At 38.9% G+C, this 23,015-nt stretch overlaps 2 protein-coding genes across 5 annotated transcripts in view; one reads left to right on the top strand and one right to left on the bottom strand.

Moving 5' to 3' along the window:
• il34 (interleukin 34) overlaps nt 1-23,015 on the top strand; it is a 109,774-nt gene that overhangs the window by 85,208 nt on the left and 1,551 nt on the right. Inside the window, exons 7-8 of one of the 4 annotated variants that reach the window (XM_057835940.1) lie at nt 2,928-3,108; nt 19,954-21,521. In XM_057835940.1, coding sequence (XP_057691923.1) covers nt 2,928-3,108; nt 19,954-19,997 — 225 coding nt within the window. In that variant the 3' untranslated portion in view covers nt 19,998-21,521. Of the gene's footprint in view, nt 1-2,927; nt 3,109-4,786; nt 5,086-17,471; nt 19,199-19,953; nt 21,522-23,015 lie in introns of those variants that run through there. The other 3 variants (XM_057835939.1, XM_057835938.1, XM_057835941.1) reach the window with 3 other exon arrangements.
• LOC130915825 (uncharacterized) overlaps nt 20,871-23,015 on the bottom strand; it is a 61,391-nt gene continuing 59,246 nt past the window's right edge. The window contains exon 4 of the mRNA XM_057835936.1: nt 20,871-20,937. Coding sequence (XP_057691919.1) covers nt 20,896-20,937 — 42 coding nt within the window. The 3' untranslated portion in view covers nt 20,871-20,895. The remainder of the gene's footprint in view (nt 20,938-23,015) is intronic.

Below are 23,015 nucleotides of genomic sequence, written 5' to 3'. Positions count from 1 at the left end.
ACCTAGGCTACAGAGAAGCAGCACTGGACTGTTGCTCAGTGGTCCAAAGTACTTTTTTCAGATGAAAGCAAATTTTGCATGTCATTCAGAAATCAAGGTGCCAGAGTTTGGAGGAAGACTGGGGAGAAGGAAATGCCAAAATGCCTGAAGTCCAGTGTCAAGTACCCACAGTCAGTGATGGTCTGGGGTGCCATGTCAGCTTTTGGTGTTGGTCTACTTTGTTTTATCAAGGGCATGGTCAATGCAGCTAGCTATCAGGAGATTTTGGAGAACTTCATGCTTCTATCTGCTGAAAAGCTTTAAGGAGATGAAGATTTCATTTTTCAGCACGACCTGGCACCTGCTCACAGTGCCAAAACCACTGGTAAATGGTTTACTGACCATGGCATTACTATGCTCAAATGGCCTGCCAACTCTCCTGACCTGAACCCGATAAAAAATCTGTGGGATATTGTGAAGAGGAAGTTGAGAGACACCAGACCCAACACTGTGGATGAGCTTAAGGCCGCTATCGAAGCATCCTGGGCCTCCATAACACCCCAGCAGTGCCACAGGCTGATTGCCTCCATGCCACGCCGCATTAAAGCAGTCATTTCTTCAAAAGGATTCCCGACCAAGTATTGAGTGAATAGCGGAAATAAGTAATTGAAGGTTGACTTTTTTTGTATTAAAAAACACTTTTTTGTATTGGTCTAATGAAATATGCTAATATCTCAAAGATAGGGATTTCTGGGTTTTCTTGACTTTTTTTTGCCAAAATCATCAATATTAAAACAATAAAAGGCTTGAACTACTTCAGTTGTGTGTAATGAATCCAAAATATATGAAAGTCTAATGTTTATCAGTACATTACAGAAAATAATGAACTGTATCACAATATGCAATTTTTTTTAGAAGGGCTAGTATTCTCAGAGATAAGCCATGTAAACGGCCCCTTGGTCTGCTCGACCCAATCCTAGCTGACTTTGGGCAAGAAGCAGTGTATCCTGAACTGGTCGCCTGCCAATCACAGTTAGCTCCAATTTCGTGTCTAGTCTAATGTCAACTAATGTGTGGTTGTGCCACGCGGGGAGGCAGATTGGACTGGGTGTTTTTACATTTTGCATGTGTGCATGAAGTTGCATTTAGAAGGTTTTTTTTGTGCTGCTATGTCAAAATATCCAAATGGTGATCTATCGTTATACTCTGCACCCCAAAAGGTTATCGATACGCTCATGCCTAGAAACGAGATATCGTTTTAAAAATATGTCAATGTTAAAAATTGCATCCCAAAAGGTTATCGATACACACGTCTAGAATCGAGATATCGTTTTAAAAGATGTAAATGTTAAAAAAATAAATAAGTAACCAACAAGTTGCTACCAAAATCTTCCACCTTAATAGCCAGTTAACTCTATGACAGCCATCGACGGCGCTCGACGCCCAATCCATTAAGACTGGGAAGGCCGTTCTTTCGAAACCAAAGCATTTACAGTCACTCTTTATAATTTTCGGAGGATTTACAGGTCACTTTCTGTTCATTTTACGGCATTTACAGGTCACTTCCAGTTGAATTAGACTCACTGCCTATTCATTACAAGGTCTTTTCCTGTTCTGTAACCCAAAATCAACAGGAAGTGACCCATAAAATGCCCCCAAATCAACGGCAAGTGACTGAAAATCAACAGGTATTGACCTGAAATGGCCCAAAATACCTCATTGCATGGCACTGGCTGACAGTGATGGCCATAGAAGTGGGAGGGTTCCGTTTGAAAAGGGGAGGTGTTCATTTGCTGCCACACTCCCAGTTCAAATTGACTGGACGTCTACTGGTGTTACACCAACAGCGGAAGGATGAAGATAGCTGGTTTTTCTCTTTATCAGTTGTTTTGTAGAATATCCTAGAATTATTTCCCGACCAATGTATCGATAATCGTTGTATCGCCATATCGTCAGATCATCGTTATCGTGAGCTTTGCATAGCAAATCGTATCGTATCATGAGGTACCAAGAGGTTCCCACTCATACTATACAGTAGGTGTGAATAGCCTGATTCGATTTGTCGCCAATTACATGAGCTTTCCACAGCTCACATAGTGACACCTCATTTAAAATAATGGTCTGCCAAGTTGACAAAAATGTCTGGCAGAGCTTGCGCTCGCATAAAACTAAAGATGGGCCAATTTGTACACTCAAAGGCAGCTGCTCCATCTAAAATAATGGAACCCAAGTCAAATTTACTCCAAGCATGAAAGTGGGATAAAACTTTATGACTTATCTATTAGTGACGAGGCCCAATGTTCTAAAAATGTTCCGACTTTAATCTCGTAAAATTGATTTTCATACTATTTTACACCGGTAATATTCATTCATTCATTTTCCATACCGCTTATTGTTATCTTACGAGAGTCGCGGAAAATAAAAGTAGAAAGTAATATTGTTCTCCTAAAATATACATAACTCCTTTATTATTTTGGTAAAAAAACAATTCTGTAATAGATACCCCCTGATGAGTTTGCAAAGATAAATGGTTTCACTGGCCCCAAACTGCAAATTCCCTCAAATCAATGCAGTTGAACATATTTAAAACCTACGGTAACTTTTCAAAGTATGGTAGTCATTACTCGGCACAGGTTTGTGCCCATCTAGATAAGCCGTCAGCCAGTCAGGCCATTGCTACTGCTCATGGGGTGGACACATGCATTAAATTTAGCCTCAACAAACATTCTGATCTAATGAAAATAATGCTGTTGACTGTCTTTCAAATCACTTAATCGGTCACAAGTTAGCTGCTTGTTTGTCTTTTCATTTCCTCAGGATTATTTTTACCCGTGGAATTTATAATTGTGGAATTCTTATTTAATTTGTCAAAAAAAGTTTAGTTTCTCGTGAGGTATTCGGCACCACAGCGACAGAAATATGACTGAATGCGTTGTGTTTGTGTGCAGGCATTCCAGCAGGAGCTTCCAGGTGCAATCCAGGACATTTGGGATTGTTTAACAGAAGAGTCAGGCAGAGTGCCTGAATCCAGCTGGAGGTCTGCTTCTCCAAAATCCCTTTTGGACAATTTCTGTCACACCATGCACTGTCTCTACAGTGAATGCTTTGCCAGTGCTGAAACACAGGACCGTAAGTACAAGACATTGGAGAATAGCAAAACTGTTTTCCAATTTTTGTAAGCATGATATAAAGATGTAGTGTGAGAGGATAACAAAGTCATCAGTAGGCCTGTCGCGATAACAAATTTTAGTGTGCGATAATTTATTTCATAAATTATTTGCGATATTATTGCACCCCCCCAATTAAAAAAAATAAAAATTACAATAACACTGTGAGAATACAGTATATATTAATAGATCATGTACACCCATTTAAATGCAATAAATGTTTACTCTTAAATTCAAAAATACTTTTTAGGAAAAGACAACAATATTAATACTGCACAGAAACACAGAAGAAATAAAATGTGTTTTTAAGAAAAATAAAATTCCACTTAATAATTTAAGCATCTCGGCAAATGAAAACGTTTCCCCTCATAGCTTCTGCTATGGCGTTTCATGTGTAATACAGTGGTACCTCTACATACGGAGTTAATTCATTCCGGGAGCTTGTTTGTAAGTCGAAATGGTCGTAAGTCAAGCAGGATTTTCCCATAAGAATACATTATAATTCCAATAATTCGTTCCACAGCCCAAAAACCCACACTACATCCTAAATAAATACTGCTGTTACAATTGCAAATAGCAATTACAAAGAGCAAAACAAATAAAATATGAATTAAAATCAGAATAACAATAATATAATAATAACAATAATACAGTACAGTACCTGTAATTATGTAACGAATCGGCTTCTAATGTGGCAGACTTTTTTTAGTGTACCTGAACGCACCGCGGAATGTGGCAGACTTTTTTTTTGTGTACCTGAACGCACCGCGGGGCTGACGGTGAGCAGGAGAGCGCTATTTTACTTTCTGTTTCGATCCTGGCGTCAACAGCAGTGGACACTCGGTGAGTTGATGGAATAAATGATTTGAAACCTGACGAAGCTGGCGATTTCTTAGGCGACGTTACCACAATAAGAACTGTCACTTTAACTTATAAAGACTGGCGAACGAAGGGGGACCGCCACACCGGCCGAGATCGGCATTCTACGACCCAGTTCATGGATGCACACTTATATTTTGCTATCATTAACGTCTTCATTTCAATGGTAAGCGTCACCTTTTCTTTTCTTTTTGTCCACCTGCACTAGACTTAAACTGCACTAAACTAAAAACAGAACTAAAATGCATTTTGCGTAGCTGGTAACAAGGAAGCCGAACTTTTAACAGCACGTCAGCCGCACGCGCGCACGCAGGTGCACGCGAGGCGATAAATCGCAGCGGAAAAATTATCGCCTTCATTTTTATTTACCGTGCGATAAATGGAATGATTGCATATTGCGACAGGCTTAGTCATCAGTACCTTTTTTTCCTCCCTTTTACTTTTCTGCTTGACCAAGTGACACCATTTATAATGGAAAAATATACCTCTAAAGTCATAAAAATGTTTCTGACATTAAATCACCTTCATGCATGACATCTCAGGAGACCTGAGCTCAGCGAACTGGGTGACATTTGCTAAAGCAGAGGCCAATAAACTGAAACATTTGAAATGTTGATGTTTGTCAGTGTGCCTTACAAGGCTTAATCATTAAATAGACTGAATCTGGCCTGTGAAATCCAATGGGGGTCAGTTAGTCAAGGAAGGCATGCGACAAAAAACCAGTACCTCTTTGGAATTTCACTTAATTCTCCATGTTATAGAATTGTTTGCGTTTCCACCATCAAGAAGTGGAGAGCGCTGCGGCGTCCCAGATGTATCAAAAGGGATTCGCGCACGGCAGTTTATTCACACCGCTGGAAAATTCCCCCTCTCTATGGTCAAATCAGCTACTGTAGTGCATCATCATCAAAAAAGTCCAACAGATGTGCACCATCAATCTCTGGTTCCTAGCTTGTGGAAACCAGTGTCACAGCTCGAGGACGAGCAGGCAGACAACGGAGTGGATCCAAATGCAGGGAAAAAACTGGAAGGCAAGGTAGGGTGGTGTTGAACTAAAAAATGTTTTAATAGGGGTGACAAAAGTCCAGAAAACAAAATACAAAACAAATTTAAAGTGATCCTCTAACTTAAATACATGTAGGCTCTAATAGACCACAATTGTTCTCTTGTACTAAAATATGTTGTTAGAAACACATAAAATGTTAAATCAATGGCAATATTTTATAATATTTAGTCCATATTTTGACCGTTAGTTGGGGCCATGGTTTGCGGGCTCGCAGTGATGACGTCATTGGGATCTCTCCAAATGTGTAGCGTGTTCAACAATTGCTTATTGCTGCCTAAACTCGTGAAGTAAAATGCCACGATGTGCTGCTTTTGGATGCAATTTCCAGTCAAATGGAAACAAGGGGAGTAAAGTGAGTGGTCAAGGTGGAATTATTATTTTTAGTGAATAAATGTGCATAAGTGGAAGCTTCTCCCCCTTTTTGGTCCCTGTATGCACGTATCCTACCCACCACGCGTTACAACTGGCGACCGAACATTTTTCGTGGATCCTCAGTCAAGTAAGGGATCCGTCTATTTACCCGATCCGACGGTCCCACCGCGTCTGCAATATTGGTTTTGGATCTGTCCATTTTTTTGATTTGTCGGTCTCACAGCGGCTTTTCGATCAGTCTATTTTTTGGAATCGACGGCCTAAGCACGGCTGCGACATTGCCATGGTATCGGTCTAATTCCTGGATCTTCGAGTGAGTAAAAAACGCGGATTTGGATTACTATTGCTATCTTTTATGTTGACTATTCTTCGTGGGAGTTTTCCCCAAATCATACCAAATAATTAAAGCACTATGGCACGCTACAGTGACGACAGTGACTCTGACGTGGACCTTACAACAATGTTGGAGTTCGTCAGGGAACGCGTGTTTGTGTACTGCTGAGCTCCCGAGTGAAGAGTGGTCAAGGTGGAAATATTTTTTGTGAATAAATGTGCATAAGTGGAAGCTTCTCCCCTTTTTGGTACTTTTATACACATATCCTAGGTACCACGCGTTACAATGTACAAGACATGGATTACACAGGGTGTGCTCTTTGGCCTGTACTGTATGTAAAGCACACGACAGCTCTGGATGCTAACAATCTACATAAGTATATTGGGATAAGTTTGAAAACGCAATATGCTTACCTTGAATATCTGCTAATAAAACCGGAGTTCCAAACAGCACTCTCTCGCATCACCAGTTTTGCCCAACTTTTGTCTTATCAGGTATTTGCTGCACGCATTTTTCCCTGAAGCTCGTCTTGTGAACGACCGACAGTGCTGTCCTGCTCTTCACTTTTCAGATCTGGTTCAAATAGGAAGGGTAGAACTGACAACATGTTGGGAAAGCTAACGAGTGACACGCTGGAATTTCGGCAACGGGACAGGTGACGTCACGCACTGCGACGTAACAAGAATGGCGACCTATCACTTAAAATAATTTTACAAACTTTATTAAAACAAAAACATTAAGAGGGGTTTTAATACCAAATTATTATAACTCCTACTAAAATTTATCTTTTAAGAATTACTTGTCTTAGAAATAGAGGATCCCTTTAAGAGGAGAGCAAAAGACTGGGTATCAAACTTTGGGATACAGGAACAATAGGAACATGGAGACGAGATGAAGGAATTGACGAGAATGACGTAACAAGACAGCAGACAAAACATGGGGATCTTAAATACAGACATGAGGTAACGAGACAATAAGCGACAGGTGGGGGACACAAGAGGCAGTGGATTGGTCAACAGACAAGGAGCAGGCACAACAGGTGAAATCAAGGGGCAATCACAAAGACAAGACACACTAGGGCAAATACTTGACAAAACCTAAGGACATGTCTACACGTAGCAGGCTATTTTGCAAAAATTAGAACTTTTTCTAGTTTTGCCTATCATCCACATGCACATGCATTTTTGGGGCATTGAAAATGAAGGTTTTTAAAAACTACGACGAAAGTGAAGCTGTGTGAAATTTGCGTTTGTAGCGCCATCATCTGGACACTGATAAACAAAGATTTAACTGTGGAAACGTCCCCGTCAGCGACAAACTTTGTTCCTACGTCACACATGAGACCAATGTTTACATTTAGAGTCAACATGGCTCCCTTCACAGTGGGTTTAGATCTAATAATTAGACAGGTGCTTTTTGCTTCCATTTATTTAAAAACTCTAGCATTGCTCTATATTGAGGAAAACGTGACGGACGGGATTATTTTTTTGTGCATTGTTATGAATGTACTTAAAATCGAATAAATGCGGTTGGCTGTGGATGCTTCCCCCCCCCCTACAAACGTGGCGGTGTGGACATAAGTATTTTTTCAGGACGTATGAGGGCAGGATCCTCGGTTTTAAAAAAGCTACTGTAGACATGGCCTAACTCACAGCGTGACAGCCAGGGGTGCTCGTATTATTTTTGCAATGTGAGATAGGTGGATTGTGGGGGTGGGAGTTGCGTGACACCCAAAGACAGACAGACCTAGCAAATCCCAAGCACAAATGTATTGACTTTTTACAATGTTGCACAAGAAAGCCTCAACTTTGGAGTTGTGTGGGGGCTCCGAAGCACAACACGACAGAAGGCATGTGCCAGTATTTTGACGATATGATAACCTTAAGCAAAAATACCACTATTTCACGGTATCACGGTATTGCAATTATAGCTCTAAAATCTGTTAGTTTGAGATGTATGGTTTAAAAAAAAAAATACATTGAAAAGGATTTTTTTTTTTTTTTAAATTTCACAACATATTGCAAATTGGAACATCAACATGAATATAATGTTAAATAAAATAACAAAAAATTAGGGCTGTCAAACGATTAGAATTTTGAATCGAGTTAATTACAGCTTAAAAATTAATTAATCTTAATTAATCGCAATTCAAACCATTTATAAAATATGCAATACTTTTCTGTAAATTATTGTTGGAATGGAAAGATAAGACACAAGACGGATATATACATTCAACATACGGTACACAAGTGCTGTATTTGTTTATTATAACAATAAATCAACAAGATGGCATTAACATTATTAACTTTCTGTTAAACTGATCCATGGATAGAAAGACTTGTAGTTCTTAAAAGATAAATGTAAGTACAAGTTATAGAAATGTTATAATAAAACCCCTCTTAATGTTTTCCTCTTAATAAAATTTGTAAAATTTTCAATCAAAAAATAAACTAGCAACTCACCATTGTTGATGTCAATAATTACACAATGCTCATGGTGCTGAAACCCATAAAATCAGTCGCACCCAAGCGCCAGCAGAGGGCAACAAAACACAAAAACACACAAGTGGACATTACACTGTGCTGTCATTTTAATCTGTTTGAGCGGGGCATGTGCGTTAAATGCGTCAAATATTTTAACGTGATTAATTTAACAAATTCATTACTGCCCGTTAACGCGATCACTTTGACAGCCCTACAAAAAAATAATAGCTTAAATATTTTAAATAAAACTGAAATAAATAATACTTATACACTAAACCCACTGCCACAGCTCAAGTTGTTAAACATTAGAACAAAAACAATTATTTTCGGTAAAAAAGTAAAAACACTTCTAAATAAAATTAAAATATATAAATATACAGTGGTACCTCGACATACGATCGCTTCGACACCCGATCTTTTCGACATCCGACGTAAAATTTGACTCGCCATTTGTTTCTACATCCGACTACATGCTCCAAATAGGACGACATGACAGCACCGCAAACGAACGCATGGCGGATTTTCATGTGTGAGAAATCAACACAGATTTTCAAAACATTGGTACAGTTGGTCAAACAAGGAAAAAAGTGATGCTTACCTTTGAAATGAAAATGCAAATTATATAAAAATATGAGCGCTGGGGTGCGCATCCATGAGCTGGCTTAACAATACAGCTTCACGGTCCTCTTCCGACCACCGTTCGCCAGTCTTTCTAAGTTAAGGTGACAATATTATTGTGGTAACGTCGCCAAGGAAATCGCCAGCTTTGTCACGTTTTTATCATTTATTTAAGAACTTATTCAACACAAAACGTCCATTTCCCTCCGCGCTTGACTGTGCTCTTGAGAAAACGAAAGTATTATCTCTACCGCACTGACCTCTCTCACTGTGACGTCAGCCCCGCGGTGCGTTCAGGTACAGCAAAAAGTGTCCGCCACATTAGAATCCGATTCGTTACATTATTTACAGGAATGATTATTAATTATTATTATTATTATTATTATATTATTCCGATTTTTATTCATAATTTATTTGTTTTGCTATGTTTAATTGCCATTTTTAATAGTACCAGCAGTATTTATTAAGGATTTACTGTAGGTTTTTGGGCTGTGGAACGAATTAATGGACTTATAATGTATTCCTATGGGAAAATCCTGCTCGACATACGACCATTTCGACTTACAAACAAGGTCCTGGAACGAATTAACTTCGTATGTAGAGGTACCACTGTATATAAATATATTGCAGGCATTTCACTGACTTTAAAGCTTCATCTCAACATTTTTTGAGACTCATTTTCTACTTCTCTCTCAGTCCAAGTTATGATGCAGGAATGTGAGTATGTTCACCTTTTCTGGGTTAATATACTACTACTATTAATATTAATTAGTTGAATATTAACAGAGAAGGAGCGTGTGTATGACTCGTATCATTATTTACACATTATACACACACACATACCCACACTTTCTCTCAACACAGATAGTCACCAGAGAGAAAAAAATCCTACCCCAGATGTGCTCAATGAGGTTTATGTCTGGTGACTGGACTGGCCAGTCCTGGAGGATCTTGATCTTTTTCCACTGCAGCAGAGCTCCACGAGACCTAGTCACCTGAAGTCCCTGTGTCAACCAGAACAGTCAGTCGAATTCTGTCTAGTAATGGCCTCCATGGTTGAACCAGTGCCCAGAAACCAGCATTAAACAAAAGACAATTAAAAAACCGTGTGGCATTTGCCAAGGCCCACAGCCTGTCAAAAGGATGGATGCTGGAAAGGTGGAAAAAGGTGGATTTTTCAGATGAATCATCCATTGGATTACACCACAGTCGCCGCAAATATATGAGGAGACCTACTGGAGCCTGCATGGATCCGAGATTCACTCAAAAAACAGTGAAGTTTGGTGGTGGCAAAATCATGGTCTGGGGTTACATCCAGTATGATGGTGTGCGAGAGATCTGCAGGGTGGAAGGCAACATAAATAGTCTGAAATATCACAAATCTTAGCTGCCTCTAACATTAATAACCATAAAAAGAGACAAATTCTGCAGCAGGATGGTGCTCTCTTGCATACTTCAATCTCTACCTCAAAGTTCCTCAAGAGCAAAGAAGATCAAGATCCTCCAGGACTGGCCAGCCCAGTCACCAGACATGAACATCATTGAGCATGTCTGGGGTAGGAAAGAGGAAGCATGGAAGACGAAACCCAAGAATGTTGATCAACTCTGGGAGGCATGCAAGACTGCTTTCTTTGATGTTGCTGATGACTTCATCAATAAATTGTATGAATCCTTGCCAAACCACATGGATAGTCCTTCAAGCCCATGGAAGTCATACAAAATATTAAATTTGGATCTCACAGCACCACTACTTAATTCGCTTATGTTATGTAACATATTTTTGTATTTGAAGTACATTTTTTGTTCAATCAATTTTCACACTACTTTCTGTAGGCGACAAAACTTTTGTCTTGCCAAAATGTCTTCATTAAATGATAGATCTTTTTCCAGTGAAACAAATATATTTTTGTACATTCAATATCATTTGGGAGGGTCTTAGTGTTCATATGAGCCATTTCTGAAACGAATTGAATAATTAAAAGTCAGGTTATTAGCAATTGTTTCTACAAAATAGATAAGCGACAAGACTTTTGTCAGGGACTGTAGTGTCACCAACTGACACAGGACAGAGCAACAACTGGAGGGGGAGGGGTGAACGCTGTCGCTCCAAGCCATTTCTCGCTGCATTTTTGGGACATAAAAAATAGCTAATACCGTACAATGGTACGACGAAAAAATTTTAGTGGTTTGAAACCGTGACGTTTTCATGCCACGGTAAACCTTGAAACTGGTAACCTGCACATGCCTACGCGACAGTACACGAAACACAAGCACGAAGCTGTGACTTTTTTCATTCAAGATGAGGGTGACATATACAAGTTTCTCAAGAACGTGGTTGAGGCGCTTTTCAAGCGTGCCAATGCTCGGGAAACCTCAACAAAACGCAATGATTGAACGGCCCAGTCGACATTCACAATGAATGGGTTTCTGTCCTACCAGCTGAGCAATGCTGTGCTAAAAAGGCCGTTATCCCTGGCTACACGTGGCACCACTGGATTGGTGCCATCTGCACAGTGTGCCTATTGCTCCTGGGAGCTGTTGCCACTGTTTATTGCACATCAAAAGTTGTTAACACTGTTACGAAAAGAAAGAGTTTCTGAAACTTACTTACAGTGCGCTGCCATAATTATAGTATGAAGAGTGCCTGCGCAGTGAGTGCGTAGGTGCAGTAGTGCTGACAGACTGAATGGGTTCTCGATAACGGTGTGATCTGGTAACCCTGAGGAGCAGCGCGCCGTTGGCTTCTTATCTCCATACTCGTCTATGAGGGGTTTAGAACAGAATTTTTTTTTTTTTTTTCTTGGAAACTGGTACTGAGTGGCTCGCGGACTACCATACCGGTGGTTGGGGACCACCTTTTTAAAGCACTGAATGACAATTGAAATCGGAACACAGACAATCAATAAAAGAACACAGAAACGACTCCATTGTATCGAAAGAATCTTGTTTTCAAGAGGTTTCTTGTGGCCATTTGTCCATTGACCCCCACTCCTCATCCCTCGCTTGTGATGGGGATCACAGGAATGCTCTTCGCGTGTCAGTGTGACACTGAACAAATGGCAGAAGTGTTTTTTTCAGGGTCTGTCATTCATGTTAGTGGCTAAAATACAAGTATTTCCACTACAATTAAATCATATGTTTGTAAATTAGCCCCAAATGGCAGCACCCTAGGGCCCACTATTGAGAAGCACAGCCTAGGTAGCATGTGGTTCAGCTCAATTTTATTTTGTTACATGTGTTGGAGTCTGCAGTCCTCCTACAACAGTACAATATTTTTTAATGTATAGTGTATATACATTTTCAAAACTCTTATTACAGCTCGTATTATTCATTAGTTTTCGGCCTGGTTTAAGTCCCAGCACCTGTTTCGGAGTTTTGTTGTTTTGTTTATGTAAATGTGTTTGATTCTTTTAAATTAATCAATGGTAGCTTTGCATGTACATGCAAAAGCTACCATCTATAATATTCCATTTTTTTTCCAATGGCATTTCTTTGGCGTGCATCTCAGCCTACACTGTTAGACCCATTGACACCGTTCATACGCTTAAACCACCAGATTTCTCGCGCAATGCAGGCTCACATGCAAGAAATTACCGTTCACCCAAAAATGTTTTTTTTTGTTTGTTTGTTTTTTAAAGTGAAATTTCATAATGCTACTTGTGCTACAGTTTTCTTTCATGTCACATAATTTTCACATCAAGAAATTCCGGAAGCTAAAGGGCACAAAACTTTTTACAGGTTTTGCCAAAAACGTACCGTTCTGCCAAACTTGGCCGAAAACATACCCATTCATTTCTATTGGCCAAAATTTTCCATTCATGTCCAATGGCCCTGTTTGCCATTCATTTCAATGGTACAAAAAAATTCCATTCACTCCAAATGATTTCCATACCACTCCGTAAAAAAATCTGTCTTTCCTCCTCTCCCACTGTATTATATACCCTACCCACCGACGTCACAAAACCACGTGCTCGCTGTGTGGTTCCGCCCACTTGTCCGTCATTTTGTCTCTGTATTAGCATTGTTTTCAATTAATCGAGGAGTTTAAAATGCATTTCATGGAAGGCCCGGTGCTTTCTGATGCCGTAAACTCACTGGATGTGTTGCATAAAAGGCGTTATGTGGAAAAGCTTCGTTCTATACAGTCGCCAGATCCATATTTGATGCCCAAATCGATGTTTTTCGACCCACTGTCTTCGCCCTGTCTGCCTGACATCTGCTACGCTGATATTTACAATTATCTTGTCCACACAAAATCAGCCTATTCCCACGAAAATTTGAAAAACTTCAAGAGCTTGGAGGCTTATAAATACTTCGTTGCTGGTTGGGTGAAACAGGTCCTCGTTCGGCAGGAATCTATCTTGTGCTTGGAAAGGTGAGTTACGAAATTTTCAATTCAAAATCTTTTGTTATTGCTAACATCCACTGTCAAGTCTAATGTATTTCATGTCGTTTGTCAATGGAGTTAAGGCTTTTAATGTTTATATGGTTTAGCGATAGCACTCTCACTACATACATACGTGTATGTTGTCGGCGATTAGCCTAGCAATGATCTTAATTGTGGTTATTTGTCAGCCCCGTAGACGAGGCCAGTTTCTTTCACTTGGTACCAGCTAAATATTATTCAAAAAATAACGATGGTGGAAGAAAGGGAAGTCACAAACATCTTGAATTTGAAACTATGTCGTACTACGTCGTATGTTGTCGGCGATTAGCCTCGCAATGATCTTAATTGTGGTTATTTGTCAGCCCCGTAGACGAGGCCAGTTTCTTTCACTTGGTACCAGCTAAATATTATTCAAAAAATAACGATGGTGGAAGAAAGGGAAGTCACAAACATCTTGAATTTGAAACTATGTCGTACTACGTCGTATGTTGTCGGCGATTAGCCTCGCAATGATCTTAATTGTGGTTATTTGTCAGCCCAAAACCCTCTAAGTATATCTTAAATGCATCTTACCGGATATAAAATGACTACTACATAGTCTGTGGTGATTTTTTGGTGCGCAGTTTTCACGTCGAATTGCAGCCGTCCATTTCGCTCTCCTCTTTGGATCCCTCGGAATACGGTAAAACTTCAAGTCTCTCCTTCCATCTTCTCTGTTAGTGCAACCAACAGCCACACACGCCTTCACCATTTTGATTATTAATGTTAAGGAGCAGAAAAACACGCCGTAAATAGGAGAAATGTACGTAGCCGTAACAGGTTAACACTATGTTTTGACGGACAAGTGGGCGGTACCATTCAGGAGAGCGGAGTTGTGACGTCACGTGGGTAGGGTCTATAAAAGTCAAAGCCAAAAGCCAAACACTACCAATGCTTCATCATATTTCCTCATCTTAGCTCTTCATATTCCCAGTGCTCTTTGTTGTGTGCGCTTGTTTGGTTAAAAAATGCTGCGCACACTCTGAAAATATGAGGAGGGCCGAGTCCCATTATTTGCAAAGTAGTGCCTTACAAAGGCATGGAAATTGATACGATTTTTACGATTCCGATACCATTATCGATATTGCTTAACGATTTGATTCTGTATCGGTTCTCTTATCGATTCTAATTTGGGGAAAAAGAAGAACAAACATTTTTATTGGCATCTAGTTTGTTTAATCAGAAGTCACAACCTTACAAACTCACAACGAGGTCAAAAGAGGCCCAAAACCTCGATGTTAACTGTGGCAAATAGACAAGAATGTGTAACATTTTAAGGAAACATTTTTCTAATAGAAATAAAAAAAAACATCCTTTTTAAAAGGACATATGAGCTGATAGCTCTTAAAAATAATAATAAAAAAAGACAAATAATGTCAAATACAACTAAACAGTGCGTAGTGCAAATGTCAAAATTAACAATTCTTTTGCAGAAAAATAAGCATGTCTGCTTTTTCAGGTTGGATACGGGATCTTTCTGGACTTATGGTGTCTCCAGCAGTGGAGAACACACTCTCAGAAGGGGTGGAGAAAACCTGCACACACAGAAAGTGTTCAGCTAGTACAGACAGCAGGGGCAGAGTATTTCTTTTGTTGTCCAGAATATTAACAAGTTTATAATTAGGTTGGTGTAATTACATAAGGAAAGTTGGATCTCATACAATATAAGAGGAATTTAGCACAATCCTCCGTTAACTTGGATTTGTTAACTTCCTATACATACTGTAGTTTGGGTACTCTATGGAAAGGCCTCTTGATACTGAGTAGAATAAAAGTGGTTTGGGACCAATGGGACCATCCTATCTTGAATTACGGGTGAAAATACGCTGATTGGCTGTAGTCGTCAGGTACATTATGGGAAGAAATTTGGAACATCCACTTCCGTTAGTCGTAGCAACACAAAAATAGCACCATCGAATGTGGAGGTATATAATTTAGTTTAAAATCAGTAGTCAGATTGGCCCTACGACCCACCAAATTCTAATTATTCCGGAAAAAACAAAAAACAAAACACTAATTAGTGGACTACCGACCGAAATGAGTATTAAAATTGCTAATAAAATCGTTCAGGATTATTTTATATGCGTATGTTATATTTTTCTAATAGAGTATTTGACGAGGAATATGATAGACCCATTGATAGACTTTTTTTGAAAAATCACAATTTCTTTGAGTAGTCTCAGGAATAATGACCTGGCCTGTGAAAATCTATGGCCACGAGTTTCCGGATTATACTTGGTGAGTGTTCCCTTATCGGAAAGTCTTTCTTGCTGAGTTGGGCGAGCGTAATATGCATGAATTACGTGACGTAATTCATGCTGGTTTGAATCTTTAAGAGAATTGTTAGATAAACTGCCAAACGATTAAATGGAATTGAAATGCATGGAACCGATTCGCTATAGGAACCGGTTCTCGATTCCCATCCCTAGCCTTACACCAACGTGACGGAACGCGTTTGAATTTGAACAGAGACTGAGATTGATGCTTCTTTCGCAAAATAAGTACCGTATTGGCCCAAATATAAGACGGCCCTGATTATAAGACAGCCCCTCTTTTTCAAGACTCAAGTTTGAAGAAAGACGTTTTGAACACCAAATTAATTTTTATACAGAAAATTATTACAGTACATCTGAAACAAATGATTATAACAATATATTTGAGAGAAAAAGAATGTTATTTTGCCACATTCAAATCTTAATATCTGAACATTTAAATATGTAAACTAAAGTGCAATCACAATCGTAAATGAATGGCTTCTGGTTTTTGAAATGTAAATAAACCACTCTATTGTGATAAAACAACAAAATTTCAATAACTGCATTAACCATCAAAGTGAAGTCTAAATATAACTGAGGTCTTGAAACAAATCTGAATAAGGAACACATTGCAATAAAATAATGCAAACTGGTTAAACTTGAGAGTAGCTGAGATCTGTCAAGACAGAACATGACTCCTCAATTTCAGCATTCGCTTCAATGATATCTGGCACCATCTAGCGTCATGAATGGGTGTAACGTCTAGAACGCGAATATAAGACGACCCCCACTTTTTCAGTCTTATTTCAATGCAAAAAACACTGTCTTATATTCGGGCCAATACGGTATGTGAAGCATGGTAAAAAAAAAAAAATCCCACAATTTCACTCTTAATCCTTATGGAAAGCCATCCTAATAGTGTTTAAACCATTACAGCTGGAAAGAGTGGCCTGATATTATATCAAACCCAACAGTGGATGTCAATTAAATTCATATGCAAGTCAAGGTAGGCAAGTCAATACTTTAGGCAATATAGTGAATGCACTTTATTGGGACTGAGGGATATTCCCAGGCTGAGTAATTCTCATATAAACTACTCATAGAGGCCTGAGGTAGTGTATATGTGCCAAATGTGGGATTTACATGGATTGAGAACAGGCACTGTTTTGTTCAATATTTTTATAGTCAATGTATGGAACTGACTTTCACTATGCTTCTCAACAAAAGTAGCAAAAAATGTCATTCTATGTGAAAGCAGCTGGTGTGTGTTGTAAAAGTTCCTCACATCTGGAGAACTGGTATCGATGCATTCCACTGGAGAGCTAAAGCAAAAAACTGTTGTCCTGAATTACAAAAAACAAACAAACACACAAAAAAAAGAAATTACTTCTAACAGGGAGTAAACCCAATTGTATCTCTTGGCAACCATCTTAAGGATTGGGGCTCCTAGATAAGGGTTAGTTGAGGTTGCATTGAGAAGACGGTAGTATAAGCTCTTTGATCCAATTTTTATTTGCTTTATTGTTTTTCTTTCGCCTTGATATTGTGATGGGAAAAAAACAGTGGCATTTTAAACATTCACCCTCGTCAGAATATACTTTCAAATTCATCACACCCTCCAGATTTGAGTCCCGGGAATAAACTCTAAGAAAGTTGAATTCAACTCAACTGATGTGTACATGTGAGACCATTGTAAAACATTTACGTTTCAAAACTCTTTTCTTTCTGTCGACCTTTTAATGCTTGCCAGGACCTGAGTGACTTTGAGGTTTTTAAAAAGGTGCCTTGAATTTGACTGTGAAAAAAAGATACTCTTATAATACCTTCCGTTACTATATTTGTAACATTTTAACTTCTTTTTTTTTTTTTTTTTTTTTTTTAACTGTCTGCAGGAGGTGAGTCCCTTCACATGAAGACTGAAAGCCGCATTTTTAGGTAGCCATAATGTAATGGACAACTAGAAAGAGTACATTGTAAGGGTGTAAAAAAACTCACCAAAATGATACAATATTGATTCTTTGGACAACATTGTCATAATTGCCGATATTACAAAGTCTGCTACGGTTCGACTCAAGGGCCTTTGATTGATTTATTAGGAGATGATGTACACATTTAACACATTTAGTTCCATAAAAAATACAAAGAGATTCTGTCATTTTTTTTTTTTTCTAAAACCATCTCAGACATTTGAATTAAGAGAGTTCTTTGCCATGTGGTGCCATGTTTCAGTGACCAGTATAAGAGTGTGAGAGCTGCACTACAAATTTGAACACACCTGCTCCCTATGCACACCTGGACCGAGTAACACTAACAGATCACATGACATTTTGGAGGGAAAATGACAAGCAGTACTTAATTTGGACATTTAGGGATGTAGTTTCTAAGGGGTGTACTCACTTTTGTTGCCAGAGGTTTAGATATTAATGGCTATATTTGAGTTATTTTGAGGGGAAAATAAATGAACTCTATTATATAAGCTCCACACCGACTACTTTTCATTGTGTCATTTTCTCAATGTTGTCCCATGAAAAGCTATACTTAAATATCTGCAGAAATGCGAGAGGTGTACTCATTTTTGTGATACACTGTATATCTATAAACTTTCGGTCTTTGTTAGTTAGCTGTTTGTGAAGTTTTGTGCTTGTACGTTACGTTGACTTATAGACCCCACTCACCAACGTCACACAATGGCGTGTCGCTGTATTGTGCCACCATATTGTCCGTCATTGTGTGTCCGTATTCTCAATGGTCTCAATTTATCATGCAATTTATAGTGCAATTCATGGAAGCCCCGGTGCTTTCAGACGCTGTAAACTCATTGGATGTGTTGCATAAAAGGCGTTATGTGGAAAAGCTTCGGTCGATCCATTCACCAGATCCATATTTGATGCCTAAATCGATATTTTTCGACCCGCTGTCTTCGCCGTCTCTGCCTGACATCTGCTACCCTGATATCTACAACTATCTTGTCCACAGAAACTCAGCCTATTCTCACGAAACTTTGAAAAACTTTAAGAGCAGCACTCTAAGCAACATTACCCCGTGTGACCCTTTACTTCCAATTTTCTAAAATGGCGACAATCAGTAAAAAAAAAGTTGACTGCGATGGCCGACGCTTCAAGGATAGGTGGATATTGGACTATTTCTTCAATAAAATACTCAACAACTGTGTGCCTCATTTGCAAAGAGACAGTCGCTGTTTTCAAAGAGTTCGATATGACGCGATATTACCAAACAAGACACGCTGACATGTACGACAACATTACAGGGAAGATACGCAGCAAGAAATTATAGCAACTTGAAGCTAGTTTAATTTCACAGCAGCAGTATTTCGCAAGAGCCCGAGTGTCGAAAGAGAATGCTACAAATGCGAGATTGTTGAAATTATGAATTAAAAAATAATAATAATAAAGCAAATGTGACACACAGAAGGGCTTGCTAAAATTTGTTTAAATATATTGTTCTACGTAAATCAGCCAAGGTAGCCCCCCATATTTTTACCACACCAAATCTGGCCCCCTTTGCAAAAAGTTTGGACACCCCTGTTTAACTGATGATCCGTAGACGAGGCCAGCTTCTTTCACTTGTTACCAGCTAAATATTATTCAAAAAATAATGATGATGGAAGAAATAAGCATCTTGAATTTGAAACTGTATGTTGTCGGCGATTAGCCTCGCAATGATCTTAATTGTGGTTGTCAGCCCAAAACCCTCTAAATATATATTAAATGCATCTTACCAGATATAAAATGACTACTCGTAATCTGTGGTGATCGTTTCTCGTCGAATTGCAGCAGTCCATCTCGCTCTCCTCTCCGGGTCTCTCGGAATACGGTAGAACTTCAAGTCTCTCCGTCTATCTTCTCTGTTACTGCAACCAACCGCCACACACCCCTTCACCATTTTGATTATTAATGTTAACGAGCAGAAAAACACGCCATAATAGGAGGAATTTACGTAGCGGTAATGCGTAAACACGATGAGCTGACGGACAATATGGCGCGGAGGCGTGATTGTGACGTCATGTGAGTGGGGTCTATATCCTGTGCAACTCCTGGGGGCTAAGCCCCCCCTGTTCTTAAAACCTAGTGACACCCCTGCAGTAGATGTTTTGTATTTTGATCCATTTCAATTTGATTGTGCTCCAACGATATGCCAGCTTATTTCTTCTTCTGTCCCCCTAAACACCAAAGACTTAAGTCCTTCAGATGGATGCTGAGTTGAAGTCTTGTGAGCTGTCATGTTTTGTGAAATTTTAGAGGCATGTTTTCCAAACGTTGAGACTTGGGGGCATTCAACTGTGCATACTTCCTTTTCTGATATGTGAAATGAAATTCATATTAGCTTTGTTTTCTGTGTTTTTTTTCTTTTCAGACTTCAATTCCTCTAGTTGTAAGATAAGCAAGAAGAAGAGCTGAGAGGAGGATCAGCGGGGTGAGGTCATCCCCTGTTATACTGAATAGTCATTGTTTCTTTTGGCCTTGAGGGAACTAAAAGGACAATCTACTTTTCCCAATGCCTATCTGGACAATACGATATGTGTCATTTGTCCCTAATATCTTCTCACAAAAGATATTGACATTTGTCTAACAAAATGCATGATTATATATGACCTAAATTATTTGCTGAGCTGGAGTCTTTGGAATGGAGAACGAGACGGAACCTGCCTAATCCACAGCAACGGTTAACCTAAACTCTGGAGGACGATACTTTCCTAACCATCTGCCTTAAAAATCCCAGTTTGTGCACCAGCGTGTCTTCCAGCTTCATGTCAAATGACATGACAAGAGCGTGCTTCACATGGAATTTATGACTGTTTGATTTTGTGCCAAAACAGTTTGTCTTTAATTTAGATTTTATTCATATTTGTATTAGTTTTTTTTTCACATGGGGTGTTAAAAAAGCTCACAATAAGAATTTTGTAATAAAAACTTGTCAACATACAATTTTACAAATGTATTAACTTACTAACATATGAACGGAACTGTCACCCACAAAAAAGATGCATGTACTGAATAACAGTTTACAGCATTTAAAGTGCAATAAGTGCAGTGCATTATACTGCAAACCTGTGACCCTTGTGAAGATGAAAAGTAGTCTTTGAGATGTTCAAGCAGCCGCAGTTACTAGGGAAAAAAAAACAAGTCCTTATTTGCATGCTTGCTACATTGTACATACAGTACATACAACATACTTATTTTGTTAATTGAGGTTAACAAACCTTACATCAAATCATTTTTTAAAAATCTTGGGGTAGGGGGGTCTTTACCTGAATATTGTACTGTACTTAAGTGCAGACGATATCAACAGTGCAAATTAATTAGAAAAGTAAATCTTGACAAGGGAAAGTCGATGAGCCTAAAAATATAAATCCTCAGTTAAAATAAGCCAGGGTTAAGCAATCACTTAACAGGATCAATATATAATATATTATTTCAGGGTCTCTGATTTGCAACAAATGTCACAGTACGACAAAATTTTAGACCAGGGGTGCCAAACTTTTTTCGGTTCGCAGGTCATATTCACGGAAATTAAATCTCAATTGGGCCAGACGAGTATATTTTTGGCAAAAATATGTTATATACAGTATTACAACAATTTATTTTTTCCAGCCATTTTGCTTAGATGTAAATAAATATATGTATTTATGAATTGTATGTTGTATGATAGAACATGTAGAATATTAATGTCAATTAATATTCAGTCAGTATTTACATTTACATAGCTCGTATGTGCAACTTAAGCTGGGTTCAGACCGCAGGTCTTCATGCACAAGTCCTATTTTTCACCATATCTGTTTTTTTGGGCATGCCCGTTCAGACTGGCTTTTTCCAATGAGCCTGTTCAAGTATTATGCATGCACACTAACTTGCAGTCCGACAGACACTGAGCAAACTGACCCGCACGCGCAGGAGCATGAAAACAAATGACAAACAAATGACTACAAATGCTGTCTCGCCATTGTTCTAGGGCAGTGTTTTTCAACCTGTTCATTCATGGCATGTTTTTACATTGGAAAAAATCTCGCGGCACACCACAAACCAAAAATGTTCCAAAATTACTTTTTGTACAGTATATTTAATTATTAAATAATTTCTCAATATTTATATTTACGCAGTGTGAAACATGAGCCTGTTTAGATGAACACAAAGCCGATAGATATCCTGGCAGGAATCTTTGTCAATAACTCTCAGTCTCAGTTTTTATTTTTTTTTTTATAGCAGTTAGGCTTGAAAAGCTAAGAATCATCAGACGGGGACTTTAGCAATGTCTTTAACTGCATCAGGGCCAAGCATCTCGCTGACAATGGCTTTACAAGCAGGTAGTATGAATGTCCCTGCCACATTGTAGAACTTAATAGTTCAGCGACTTGTTTTGAAGCGACGTTTTTTTGGTTTATGAGATGACAATTAAGCTTGCTTGGCACCATGGTGCTAGCTACTGGTGTCGCGTTCAAGAACTACTCGAATTTCTAGCCATCGGTCACTTTGCTGTCTTCGACAATGTGTTGGAATAAAACACAGGAGAAGGATTGACGGTTGTCACATTTGGATAAAATGGAAAGGAAACTTTCGTGTACATCGACACTTGACGATGAGTTGAATTACATCAAATTTAATGTACAGTAGACGTGCTGGGGTGCACATTGACGTGGACAGCAAGGTGGCTGATGGCTAGAAATCCGAGCAGTTCTTGAACGCGACACAAACAATCATCTGCACACGACCTTTTTCCTACTCCTTCCTTCCTACTGCAACTCCGCCCGACAACGTAAAAAAAAAAAGCAATATTGGATCATTTCTCGCGGCACACCTGACGATCTCTCACGGCACACTAGTGTGCTGCGGTACACTGGTTGAAAAACACTCCTCTAGGGTGACCATATTTTGAGTTCCAAAAAGAGGACACAAATAACAAACACCAATAATCCCTGTTTAGTCTTTTATTCAAAGTTTATATATATGGATAGACCACATGCACGCACTGTGCGTTCATGACGCACATGCAAACGCTCAGTTTGCCCCGAGGGCGTAGATTTGCATAGGGACGGTAGGGACATAAGACTACCAACTTTTCAGGATGTTCAAATTGTCCCCACCAACTTTAAATCAACCTTATTTGCATTATATAATGAGTTCAGTTAGAATGTCTTCCCATATGTTGAAAGGATTGAACAGATAGAATAGACCCTACCATTATTAAGTGAATTATTTTCATTATGTTCAGACTTACATGCCGCCCCCTTCGAAGAGAATGATATTAGAAGTTTTTTTTCGGCCAGCAGCAGCCACTTAAAGTAATGTAAAAGACCTGAACTGCATCAGAGTTAGCATAACATCAAACTGTGTGAACCTGTAAATCTCAGTAGAAAGCTGCTTAGAGAGAAGCGTCCTCCTGTATGTGTTTTCTACTGTTAATGTTAATTCAACTGTGCA

This window comes from Corythoichthys intestinalis, chromosome 5 (assembly GCF_030265065.1).
Source record: "Corythoichthys intestinalis isolate RoL2023-P3 chromosome 5, ASM3026506v1, whole genome shotgun sequence".
Classification (NCBI taxonomy): domain Eukaryota; kingdom Metazoa; phylum Chordata; class Actinopteri; order Syngnathiformes; family Syngnathidae; genus Corythoichthys; species Corythoichthys intestinalis.
This window is presented reverse-complemented; position numbering and strand designations above follow the sequence as displayed.